General features: G+C 41.6%; 1 protein-coding gene across 2 annotated transcripts in view; it reads right to left on the minus strand.

The window, feature by feature from the left end:
* Positions 1-12,953, minus strand: part of LOC106815136 (MKRN2 opposite strand protein-like) — a 15,863-nt gene extending 2,910 nt beyond the window's left edge. The window contains exons 1-4 of one of the 2 annotated variants that reach the window (XM_014819568.1): positions 12,871-12,953; positions 10,388-10,606; positions 9,620-9,669; positions 9,050-9,200 (exon numbers count right to left, since the gene is read on the minus strand). In XM_014819568.1, the coding sequence (XP_014675054.1) occupies positions 9,050-9,200; positions 9,620-9,669; positions 10,388-10,602 (416 nt within the window). In that variant the 5' untranslated portion in view covers positions 10,603-10,606; positions 12,871-12,953. Of the gene's footprint in view, positions 1-9,049; positions 9,201-9,619; positions 9,670-10,387; positions 10,607-12,657; positions 12,781-12,870 lie in introns of those variants that run through there. The other variant, XM_014819569.1, reaches the window with a different exon arrangement.
* Positions 12,954-12,976: the final 23 nt, after the last annotated feature.

Here is a 12,976-nt window from a genome sequence, read left to right on the forward strand (position 1 = left end):
CAAGTTTCTGCTCCGCACAAGCAGAACATTATAGGGAACCGTGCCATTTACAGACTTTGGTGCAAGAAATACCGTATAAAAAGCTAGCATATTGATGCCAATGCAAAACATTCGCGTCTGAAAATGAAAATAGCCCATTCAATAGTATGTATAGGATGATAATAAAATTGCTGTGATTCACTAGTGTAATTTCATTGTAAGTTACCTCGTTGATTGTGTCTTTGTGTTATCTCTTTTTTACATACCTTCTCAGGATTTTGCTTGGGGAAAACCGAGTAGTTGGTTTGCTCTTTGGGTAAGACAATAAGAAAAGCGTAATCGTCCTAATCTCATAACGATAGCGACGAACGTCCTCAAAGGAACAGCGTGGTCTGCTTTTTACAAATGACGCAAAGGAGGCTGTCCTTCAGTAGGTATGGTTTGAGTTCTAAATTCCTTGCAAACCATTCATTCCCCCCTAATGAAAGGCTGTCATAATTTCGTATACACACTATCAATTCATGGATGTCATCATAAAAAACATTCCCAAAAATATCACATTTGGCACAAGCAAGGTGGTTGTGGATGATGAAGTGTGAGTTTACAAAATGTTAACAAACTGCCATGTCCATTTCCGTTTTTAAATTTACCTTGGAGTGTGGCGGCAGACAGCAGCAAAGTAAATTCTCTTGTGGTTGTAAAGTTGGGGATACCAGATTTTAGGACAAATGTGCTTTTTGGTCTGTAAACACATTATACATGGGTGTAAGTATTCTAAAGACATATTACATAAGCATTTAATTGAGTAAATGTAATGCTCGTTTTAGGTAGTTTCAAATGATTTCTACAGCCAGACTATGCTAGGACAGCACACGTTGCCGACACGAACAGGTTGATATTAGAATGTGTGGCCTCTAGATTTCCACACTGCAATGGAATCACAGATATAAGACAACTGGGACCTACCTACACGAACTAGAAGAAGGTAAAGTTTATCAGTTTGGTTGCTGTTAATTTTGATCTGAAAACACTACACATTTAAATTCAGTGCCTTATTTTTATTAGCAAATTCATAGGAATTCATGAGAATCATAAGTTATACTTAGTATAACCGACTATAAAAGTTATCTGTTTTGTATCTGAATTAGTATACTAAAGTGATCATTATTATTCATTTGTACTGCTGGCACAGCTACGGCATAACTCACCTTTTAAAAATAATTTCAGGGTGTCGTGCACTCTCGCTTCTGAATATACAGTCTGCCCAAAAAGGGAGTTGCAACTGACAGCCAGAACAAGCACAGAACGATTGGTGCTGTCTAGTGTGGGAAATAGTTCATGCTAAACTGGTTGGGAACATTGAGCTGGTTGGATGCCCTTTGACATCTTCTGTGGTAATGCCCACTTGGGACCATGTCTTAAGGTTCACGTCTTGACCCTTGACACTTCATTCCATAATTTTCTAGGCTCATCTGCCGCTAGTCCGATGCAGCTCTGTTAGAATCGCTCATGATCTGTGCCGTCCGTCCGTTGCGTCCGTCAACAGTGGGCACAAATCTTAATCCGCTCGACCGTTACCGATCACGATATTTGGGACGTCGGGGGGAGATCGTGAACAAGACTTCAGGATGAACAATTTGCGCGGTCCAATGCGGTCAAAGGTCAAGACGTGTAAACGACGGGAATATTCTCCCCGTAACTTAAGCGTATAGGAGGAAAATACGGAATTGCGGGCACAAATCTTAACGGCTCGAACTATGACTCTTAATATTCGGGTCATACGTGTGATGGACAGGAACCCATCACCAGGTGCAAAATTTGGAGGTCACAGGTCAAAGGCGAGTGGGGGGAAAGGTCAGGATATCAGACCAGTTTCCTGAGGCATGGCCTAATGGACAGAGTGAAACAACTTTTTTGTCTTCAGCGCTGACCTACCACTTTTTTATCACTTTATTGAAAGGACCATGAAATGTGCTTTCCACTGACGTGCCGAAGAGTTAAGTGTCGCATAACCCTTTCTGACCCTCAAGAGGAGGGTTAAACCATGGCATTCCTCAACTGCCTCAATGAACTGTCACAGGTGTTCTTACTATTCATGGCACATCCAGTAATCTAGAAAGCCTCTTCAGCCTGGATAGCGACGCCGGCAGGCCTCATGGCTCATAAAGTGTTGTTGGAATTTATCTCGATCAGATTTTTTATTTTACCTGTTTTCTGTATTTGTCTATCTTTATCCATTTAACTATTTTTTTTCCAATTAACGCAAAATATGTTACTGATTTATTTACAACAATCTTAATAACAACACAATAACTTTTACAACAATTAATTTTTGATATTTTTAATAGGGTTTTAGGGTTAGGGTCACAACGCACCATAAAACAGGAGTTTCAGCGCACGCGCATTTGTATTCAACAGATGCGGATCTTTGGAAGGGTATGCAGAATGCAGGAAGGTTGCTGAAAATTGATGTGTACGCGAACTCTGCGTATCTGCACTATTCTGCCACCTAACAAAGGTTCGTCACTACGCACGACTTCAAATGTTACGTTCTATAACCGGGTGCAACAGACCTTCAGATGAGCCAGACGCTCTGCAGTTCTTGTTCTTTCTTTTGCTTCATATGTAAGTGTACGGATACGTGAATCGAGAATGAACATGAAATTCAATTTTCACCTAAAATATTTGCCAGAGTAATTCGTTGTTGAGTTGCTGTCATTGTAGCTTGGTTTCGTTCTTTTACTTGAATATGTCTAAAGTCTTATTGTTTGCATCTGAGCACCCCCCCCTGTTTAGCCTTCAATAAGTTCTCATTCAGTCTAACTTCAATCAGTTAACACTTAATCAAGTTCAACCTCATTATTAGCTTAACAAAATGTATGTCTTCGAAACGGCTTTTAATACGTGTCCTCATTATTTCAGAAACCTATTTGGGAGAACAACTAGCAAACTTCATTGCCTTCCCATAGATCTGCATGGGTCAACAATTTGGCAACATTTGACAGCTTTGCCAAAGCGCTGTTGCGATAATGAATGGAAGCGGGCGCTGAGGGCTGAAGACTCCCGGACACCCTAATAGCGAGGGTGATGTTAGTTTTGGACAAACTTGACTTCTCGTGTAGGGCTGAGAATGTGGAAGGGAAAATTGGATCGTGGCACTCTGTTCAAGCATCAGTCCAACAATCCCAGTGGAGGCTTTGGTGTTGGTTTCCACAGTTCGGGAGCACTGGTGGCATACTCAAACACGGCTATTAACAACTGCAGTTTTGTTCAGCTCATGTAACATCGAAGGAAAATTGCCAAAAACAAGTAGTAATCACCATGACTCTGTGAAAGGCTGAATGTATGTACCATGATATACGGTAAATTTGGTGGCACTATGAGCAAGAAGTGTGTTCTGTGCCGTGAGAGATCTGCGTAATCTAAAAACCATTAACTATAAATACTATTTCCATTTGCAAATTAATTGTCGCTATAATTCACAATGATACCATGTTAGGGGCTATCGCTAGTGCGATCAATTTCATTTTTCTCTGCCATAACAATAAATTCGAAGTGTTTTTCAAGTTGTGTAATCAAGTAACATATCTAGCTGCTATCTTGTCATCATGTTTGCCTGTGATTTTATTGTTTTTAAGCAAGGATTCGCAAATAAATTCTTTAAGAAAATAGCATGTCTAATATTAAAGGTTTATCGCGAAATCATTGCGCCCAAAATGCACAATCCAAAAACATATAGCCTAAATATAGGGCTCACCTCATACGCGACAGTATTATTACTGATTTACACCAAACTTGAATAACTAAGAAATTTATGCTGTCTATAGGCATAGAAAATGGGATTGCAAATGCTGTTAACACCATGCCATGCGCATACTTTGTATTATAGGATGACAATGAATTTGCAAATGGTGCCTTTAGATTTACCGACATACGGTACAGGTGCTTCCATGGTGCACACGGGACCTGTTCAGCAACCGAGCATGCTGGCGGCCACGGGTCTATATGTTTGGAACGCACGGGTTTTCTATGTTGCCGAGTGTTGTCTATTTCACTTACATCGTAATGCCACCTAAAGTAAACAGATTATTCCTATTTCGGGGGGCAATTTGCTCGATATGATTGGCCTCTATTCTAATTTCGTCATCTGGGCTAAGATGGGACAACAATCGTGTACGGTGTGACTAACGTCGATGTCAGCAAGTGAGAGAAGTTGAAATTCACGTCTGGTTGGACGTATATGCGTCGAGCATCGGTGTATTTTCAGTGCGATAATTTGATACAGCCGTTTATGGAATGTGACTATATCTTGTCTGAAGGAATCCTACGCAATGCTACCTGAGCACAGTGATGTTGCCATGACCAAACTAATGCATGTGCAGCACATACAACACAGGTGCGTTTGCAGTGTGCCCGTAACATGTACATGTTACAGATATGCCATGTGTAAAGAGTTCATTATATATTAGTGTTGTTCAAAATCTTTTGTAAATAAAATGACAGCATTCGATTGACAACAAACATTTGAGGTTTTAGCTCGTTTGGTCATGTTCCTTGTTGCCAATGCGACAGCTACACCTAGGACGGTGACGTGCGTGTGACCTTGATTTCGTCATAGAGAGTTCGTTGTGGGTTATCGGTTACAGAATAGCGCTGGAGGTATAATGTGCGCTGGCTTCATCGGTTGTGCATGGTGCAGTGACACGTGGTGGCCTCACATAGCGTTGACGACGATGCTCTCTTGTCACTGACCTGTGCTTTATTGATCATCAGTTGCGGTGTGGATAAGGCTATATATATATATATATAGATACAGTGCTGGTTATACCGGGTCGTTTCTGAGTACATGGCATCCAACGCGTCGATAGTAATACGAACTTCCGATCATAGTCTTACTCGATCGTTATCAAACTCGCTTGTCACGGACACAAAAAGTCCGCGATGCTCCCACGCTATCGTTACAGTACGGGGCGCCATTGTATACACTGCAATTGGACAAAGGAAATGGATCACATAATAAGTAGGAGTCAGTTGCGTAGAAACGGCATTCTCGCCTGGAGCCGCATGTAGTGACGTAACGGAAAGTTGCGCCAGCCTAATGGTGTGTCGGATGTGCTACACCCGTACGTCGCTATATCTATATAGAGATGCCATCGTGTCCTCGTTAGAAACCTTGTGGGAATTACGGTAGAGAGATAAGAGGGAGGGGAAAACAGAGGAAGAGATATTACCTTGTCATATAACCTTGCTTTATTTATTTATTTATCGAATTCTTATATATTCCTGGGTAATTTATCCTACTTATAGATATATTGTATATCTATATTTATGTTTACCCCCGTAGTGTTACTTGATTTCTCAGACTGTACAAGTTTGAAGTACAGCCGGGGAATACGCGCAGCGACAGAACGCGTCGATACGCCTGTACTGCTTGGAGTTATTTTCGTGGCATATATATATAATATTCACTATACTATGGTGGGGTATTATATCCGGCGTTGGCTTGGGGAAAGGTTAGTACCAACTTCCATAGTAGAGCAAATTCTCATATATGCGATATTGTTAAAGGCCTTGATGCCTGATTTGAGTAGTCATTGCTGAGTCTAACTGCGAATTGGAGGTGCTTGAATTGAAAGGCGTCTGTTGGAAAGGATCCTTAGGATAAACACATCCTTCTTATTGCCAACCCCAGACATAAATTATTGCCTCGGGTGAATTTGAGGAAGAAGTTGCCTTAACAGCCAGGCGTGTTTCCTGTTTGAGAAGCTTTCGTGCGATCAAGATTACGGTTTAATTTGAGTATCTATGGCAAATAGTCTGTTTAATACCCGTAAAATGGAATATCAGAAGTTTCCAGAAAGTTACATTGCGCCTTATATAGGGAAAACGGTTAGAGTACGTTTCTAGGTCTGCTGCACTTGCAAATCGTGAAGGAGAGTTCGAAAAAGTTTTAAATTCGCGCAGGTGAGGCAGAACAATGGTCAAAAAGGCTCTACAAACTCTCCATTGTGTAATAAGGGAAAAAAGTACCGTTATAGCCGACCTTACATGACCTCGTGAGATCAGCATTTGATTCTCATCCGGCCCATGCAACCGTTCTGCTGGGGGTCGAGGAATTTTGTGCGCTACCTCATAACAAAGTCCGCCATCTCCTTAGTCTTGGCCACGAAAAATGAAAATATCTTTAAAGGTTATTATTGAAATATGCTTGTCCTGCCGTGATATCCTATATGAGCTTCAGTGCCTCGAGGTCGGATCTGCGACCCGTCTCTCTATCTGTGCTGCTCTATCTCTACCCACAAACATGACTGTTTGGCTCCGGATAACCTCCTGTGACCTCTGAAAGTCAACCGGCACCTATCCAATGACACCCCGTACCGGGTCAAGTTACCCTAGCCGCACAACGTCTTGGCGCTATAGCCGGACACGGACAACAGCACGACAGACAACACAACTCACCAGAAATGTTAGTACGTGCGTCGTGTGTGCGTGCGTGCAGTGACGTTGCGTGTGAGGGTTGTGTGTGCGCGCGCGTGCGTGGTGCGATCCTGCTCTCCGAACCAAAGTAGCCCGCCGCCCGTTAGAGACCTGACGTTTGTGTGTGCATCGCGTGCTTTTCTGTGTGTGTGCGGGGCGCAGTGCGTTAACTAACGTATATTCGAAAAATCCGTGCCGTCGAAAATGCCTAATCACATACATGAACTAGTAAAAATGATATTACCATGGATCGTTAGCCTTTCCAAGGTCATTCCTACATCGGTTATTTTGTCAAGCACGGATTTTCGGAGTTCATTTAAATATATGCAGCTCTTTCATGGGTAAATCTCTCACGTGCGAGACAATAACTAGCGAATTATTTCAACGATTCAGTAATAGTCTGTTATGTTTGATTTCTGTCACTGTAATTCTGTAGGGCCTACAATAGAAAGAAATGTCGGCCTGTGGCCATTCTCGATCTATAGTATAAGAAACTTACTACTTATTACACCTCATTACATCTTCAGATCATTCAATCGAATAGGTCTGTTAATTTTAGAATTCTTGTACAATGGTAAGCACGTGGTTCTGTGCTTGTGCCTGGCAATTCACCCCCTCCCTCCCGCCTACCCACACACACGTAACTCATATCATGAGTGGGCAATTAGTGGATGCCGATCTTACTGCCGACACCGAATCTACGTGTCCTCGTCGAATTCCTAATCGGTTAGCAATAAATTCGACATTGTGTTTGTTGACTTCTCGTTGCTTTCTCAGCTCGATGAACGCGCGGTTCACGGAGCCGATATTCTGCATTCGAACACTGGCCAGAAAAGCCGCAAAATCCTACGCCTTGCCAAAATTCCAGGAGGACGTGTCCTCTGATGCGGTGGCTACTGCGCAAGCTCTTGAGCTCATCCTCCCCCTTTCCAGCGTGCCTTCCCCCTTCTCACGTTTCACCCCACAGCTTAGTGATCCGGCCGGACGATTAGGTCGCTTCCTCAGGTATGTGGGCCGTGCGTCAATACATAGGGCAGCTGTGTATAGTAAGCACGGAAGGTCTATACTATGCATCATTACTATGAACATAATATCTATATCAATCAGGATAAACTATGCAGAGACAAACGCTCGTTTGCCGCAGTATTCACTCCTGATATTCTTATCTATTTTCTACATAGGCAGCTTTGACATTTAGATTTGTATCGCAGTACATATTTATTAAACTACTATTTGTACTATATTCGTTACCATACCGATTTCATATTTATATCTTATGTATATATCTTTCTCATTTCAATTATAATATAATTATGTTATATGATAACAACATTGTATACATAATTGCTGTGCATATATATGTTCCATAGCCTCCGGGCATCTGTGTACATACAGGTACCATGCGGGGCAAATTTGTAATTTTGTTGATTTCACTGGGTAATCCAGAAAACTGGCGACTGAATCTTCGGTGTGAACACCGATATGGTGAACAAACCTCAAGTAGTAGCGTCGCCTAAAATCGCAGGTTCGCTGCCGCGTTAATCTCCTACTGCCCTTCATACATTTTGCCATGTAGGTCCTACAGACAAACTGAAAAATTCACTGAAAATACCATCTCTACAATTACGTATTACTTATTTTTATGTAGAAAATTATGACCTTTTAAAGTCACTGATTTAATTGCTGTACCAATCAGGCTCTATTTTGATGGTATCCTCGTTCCAATAGTCTGTGTGCTTTACGTATGCCTAGATACATAATTATGCTATATATTTTAGCCTCTGTAGGATTACAAGAACGCAACGGTGCGAGGCTTCACATAGCGAATAACGAATTCAAAAGGTTATTTAAAACTTTTGTTTGAAACATTGCTCGCGCATTTAGTCCCCCACACTGCTTGGCTGACTTTCCCTTAGAAACAATTTCGAACAACGCTATTTTAGAACGTATTACGTTGCCTGACGAAAATCCAGTGCCCGCAAACTTTCCCAACATTGAACGTATACGCTGGAGTAGTATAACAGCATTCTTAGATTACGGGCGTGCGAGGCCCGGTAAAATACTGCAAACGGCTGCCAAACTTTGCGACACTTTACCTAAACAGCAGCGTTCTTACAATGCCCCTAGACCATATGTCATAGACCTATCTCTAAATCACCATAGGCGGGTATGGGAGATCTCATCAGATGGCGTATAGTAGATATCATAAAGAGTCATATAAGAGATATCTCTCATTATGACTCTTGACTTATCATGGCGTCACAGATATTTCTACGTGGATTGGCAATTTTGCAGGTTTGGTTGCCAGCGACTACAATGAGAAAGGCGTTAAATTTTGGTTCATCTAGCTTTTTGAGCCAGTGTTTTCTTTTGTCTTCTTTCCTCTCCATCTGCAATTAAACTCCCATGCTCTTGTTCTATTCATAACCTTCTCATTTTTTCGTCTGCCATTTCTTATTTCTTTTATCCCTCAAAAGTTACTGTTCGCTGATTTCCTCTGCCGTCCTCTCTTTCTCTCTCTCCTCAGAGAGAGAGAGAGAGAGAGAGAGAGAGAGAGAAAGAGAGTCGTCTGCGCTGACACTCATCGACATACTTTTGAGGGAACCAATCGCCATGCGCCGAAAAATTGCGAAGTTCTGCATCCCACCGCCGGGCGTTTCTGCACTGGAGAGGCACAGACACGCACTGCTCCCAGCTAGATGAACCAAAATTTACGCCTTTCTCATTGTAGTCGTGCACCAAACCTGCAAAATTGCCAATCCACGAGAAATACTGTGACGCATATATATCAAGAGTCCATAATAGAGATATCTCTATTATGGACTCTTTATGATATCTATATACCCATCTGATGAGATCTACCCATACCCGCCTATGGTGATTTAGAGATAGGTCTAGACATTGGTCTAGGGGCGTTGTAAAACGCTGTTTAGTAAAGTGTCGCAAAGTTGGCAATTTGCAGTGATTTACCGGCCTCGCAACAGTATCTAAGAATGCGTGTTATATCACTCAGGCGTATAGTTCAATTGGGAAATTCCACTGATTTTCGTCAGCAACGTAATACGTTCTAAAATAGCTTGTTCTCGAAATTGTTTCTAAAGGGAAATCAACAACGTGTGGGGGCTAATGCGGCGAGCAATGTGCAAACAAAAGTTTTAATAACCTTTTGAATTCGTTATTCCTATGTGAAGATCCCTTGCGTTCTTGTAATCCCTACAGAGGTAAAATATATAGATATTATTATCTAGCATAGTAAGCACACAGACATATTGGAACCGAGGATACCATCAAAATAAGCCTGATTGGTACAAATTAATCAGTGATTTAAAAGGTCATAATTTTCTAATAAAAAAGTAATACTTAATTTAGAGGATGTATTTTCAGTGAATTTTCAGTTTTCTGTAGACCTAATGCAAAATGTATGAGGGCAGTAGGAGATTAACCGCAGCGAACCTGCCGATTTTAGCGACGCTACTATTGAGTTGTTCACACATATAGGTGTTCACACCGAAGATTCAGTCGCAGTTTTCTGAATTACCAGTGTAATCACAAAAATTACAAATTTGCCGCATGTACCGTATGTACACAGATGCCCAGGCTATGAACATATATATGCACAAAATTATGTATACAATGTTGTTAATCATATAACATAATTATATATAATTAATAGAAAATATATAATAAGATATAAATGAAATCGTATGGTAACGAATAAAAACAAATAGTAGTTTAATAAATATGTAATGCGATACAATCTAATGTAACTCTATGTAAAATAGATAAGAATATCAGGAGTGAATATGCGCAAACCCGTTTGTCTCTGCATGTTTACTCCTGATTGTATAGATACTATGTTCATAGTATGATGATATATAGACCTTCCCGTGCTTACTATACACACTGCCCTATGTATTGACCACGCACATACCTGAGGAACGACCCTATCGTCGGCCGGATCACTAAGCTGTGGGGTGAACGTGAGAAGGGGGAAGGCACGCGGAAAGGAGGGAGGATAAGCTCAGAGCTTGCCAGTAGCACACCGCACAGAGGACACTCTCCTGGAATTTGCAAGGCGTAGATTTTGCGGCCTTTCTGGCAGTGTTCGAAGCAGAATATCGGCTCCGTTGAAACCGGAGCGTTCATCGAGCTGAAAAGAACGAGAAGTCAACAAACACATGTGAATTTATTGCTACCGATTAGAAATCGACGAGGAAACGTAGATTCGTGTCGCAGTAAGATCGCATCCACTATTGCCCACTCATATATGAGTACGTGTGTGTGGGTAGGCGGGAGGGGAGGGGGTGATTCCAGCACAAGCACAGACCACGTTTCTTACCATTGTACAGAATTCTAAAATAACAGACTATTATTGAATTGTTTAAATTGTAATAGGTGTAATAGTAGTAAGTTTATATACTATAATCGAGAATGGCCACAGGCCACATTTCTTTCTATTGTAGGCCTACAGAATTACAGTGACAGAAATTCTAACATAACAGACTATTACTGAATCGTTGAAATTATATTCGTATATTATTGTCTCGCACGTGAGAGAATTAATGAAAGCTCATTATTTAAGATGAACTCCGAAAATTCCGTGCTTGACAAAATAACCGATGTAGGAATGACCTTGGAAGCAAGATCATTAATATCATTTTTACTATAATGTATGATTAGGATTTTCGACGAGGATTTTCGAATAACGTTAGTTAACGCACGCGCACGCACACACACAGAAAAGCACGCATGCACACACAAACGCGCACACACGCACGCGCGCGCACACACACACACGCACGCACGCACGCACGCACACACACGCACGTACTAACATTTCTGGTGATTGTTTGTCTGTTCGTCTGTTGTCGTGTCCGGCTATAGGCGACCAAACGGTTGGTGCCTAGGGGTAACTTGACCCGGGGGTGTCATTGGATAGGTGCCGTTGACTTCAGAGGTCACTAGAGGTCACAGGAGGTTATCGGAGGCCAAAAGCAGTCATTTGTGGGTTAAGATAGAGCAGCCAGATAGAGAGACGGTCAGATCCGACCTCGAGGTCACTGAAGCTCATAGGATATCACGGCAGGACAACATATTTCAATAATAACTTTAAAGATATTTTAATTTCTGGCCAAACTAAGCGAGATGCGGACTTTGTTATGAAGTACACAAAATTCCTCGACCCCACAAACGGTTGCATGGGCGGATGAGATCAAATCTGATCTCCGAGGTCATGTAAGGTCGCTATAGGTCACTTTTCATTATTACACAATGGAAGTTTGTAGAGCCTTTTTGAACATTTCTCACTGCGCAATAAAACTTTTTAGAACTCTCCTTCACATTTCATATGGCACAGACCTAGAAACGTACTCTACCTTCCCTATATAGCGCAATGTAACTTTCTGGAAACTTCTTGGATATTCCATTTTACGGGTATTAAACCAGACTATTGTCCATAATAATCAATAACCTGTAATCTTGATCCACGAAAGCTCTCAAACGGAACACGCCTGGCTGTAAAGCAACTTCTTCCTCAATTCACCGAGGCAATAATTTATGTCTGGGGTTGGCAATAAGAAGTATGTGTTTATCCTAAGGATCATTCCAACAAACCTCGCTTTCAATTCAAGCACCTCCAATTTCCAGTTAGACTCAGCAATGACTATCAATCAGGCATCAAGGCCTTTAACAATATGCATATATGAGAATTTGCTCTACTATGGAAGTTGGTACTAAACCTTTCCCCCAAGCAACGCCGGATATAATACCCCACCTAGTATATATATATTATATATTATATCCACGAAAATAACTCCAAGCAGTACCGTATCGACCGCGTCTGTCGCTGCGCGTATTCCCGGCTGTACTTCAAACTTGTACGTCTGAGAAATCAAGGTCACACTACGGGGGTAACATAATATAGATATACAATATATCTATAATAGGATAAATTACCCAGGAATATATAAGAAATAATATAATAAATAAATAAAGCAAGGTTATATACAAGGTAATATCTCTCTCTTTCTCCCTCCCTCTCTCTCTCTACGTAATTCCCACAAGGTTCTACGAGGACAATGGCATCTCTATATAATATAGACGTACGGGTGTAGCCACATCCGACACCATTAGCTGCCAACTTTCCGTTACGTACTACATGCGCTCCAGGCGAGAATGCCGTTTCTACGCAATACTCCCTACTATTATGTGATCCATTTCTTGTCCAATTGCAGTGTAGTACAATGCGCCGTAACTGTACGATAGGGCGTGGGAGCATGCGACTGTGTGTCCGTGCACGCGAGTTTGATAACGATCGAGTAGACTATGATCGAGTTCGTATTACTAATCACGCGTTGATCATGTACTCAGAAACACCGGTATACCAGCACCTGTATATATATATATATATATTACCTTATCCACCCGCACTGATGAATCAATAAACACAGGTCAGTGACAAGAGAGCATTCGTCACGCTATGTGACCACACGTGTCACTGCACCATGCACAACCGATGAGC

This window comes from Priapulus caudatus, unplaced genomic scaffold (genome assembly GCF_000485595.1).
Source record: "Priapulus caudatus unplaced genomic scaffold, Priapulus_caudatus-5.0.1 Scaffold1048, whole genome shotgun sequence".
Classification (NCBI taxonomy): Eukaryota; Metazoa; Priapulida; class Priapulimorpha; order Priapulimorphida; family Priapulidae; genus Priapulus; species Priapulus caudatus.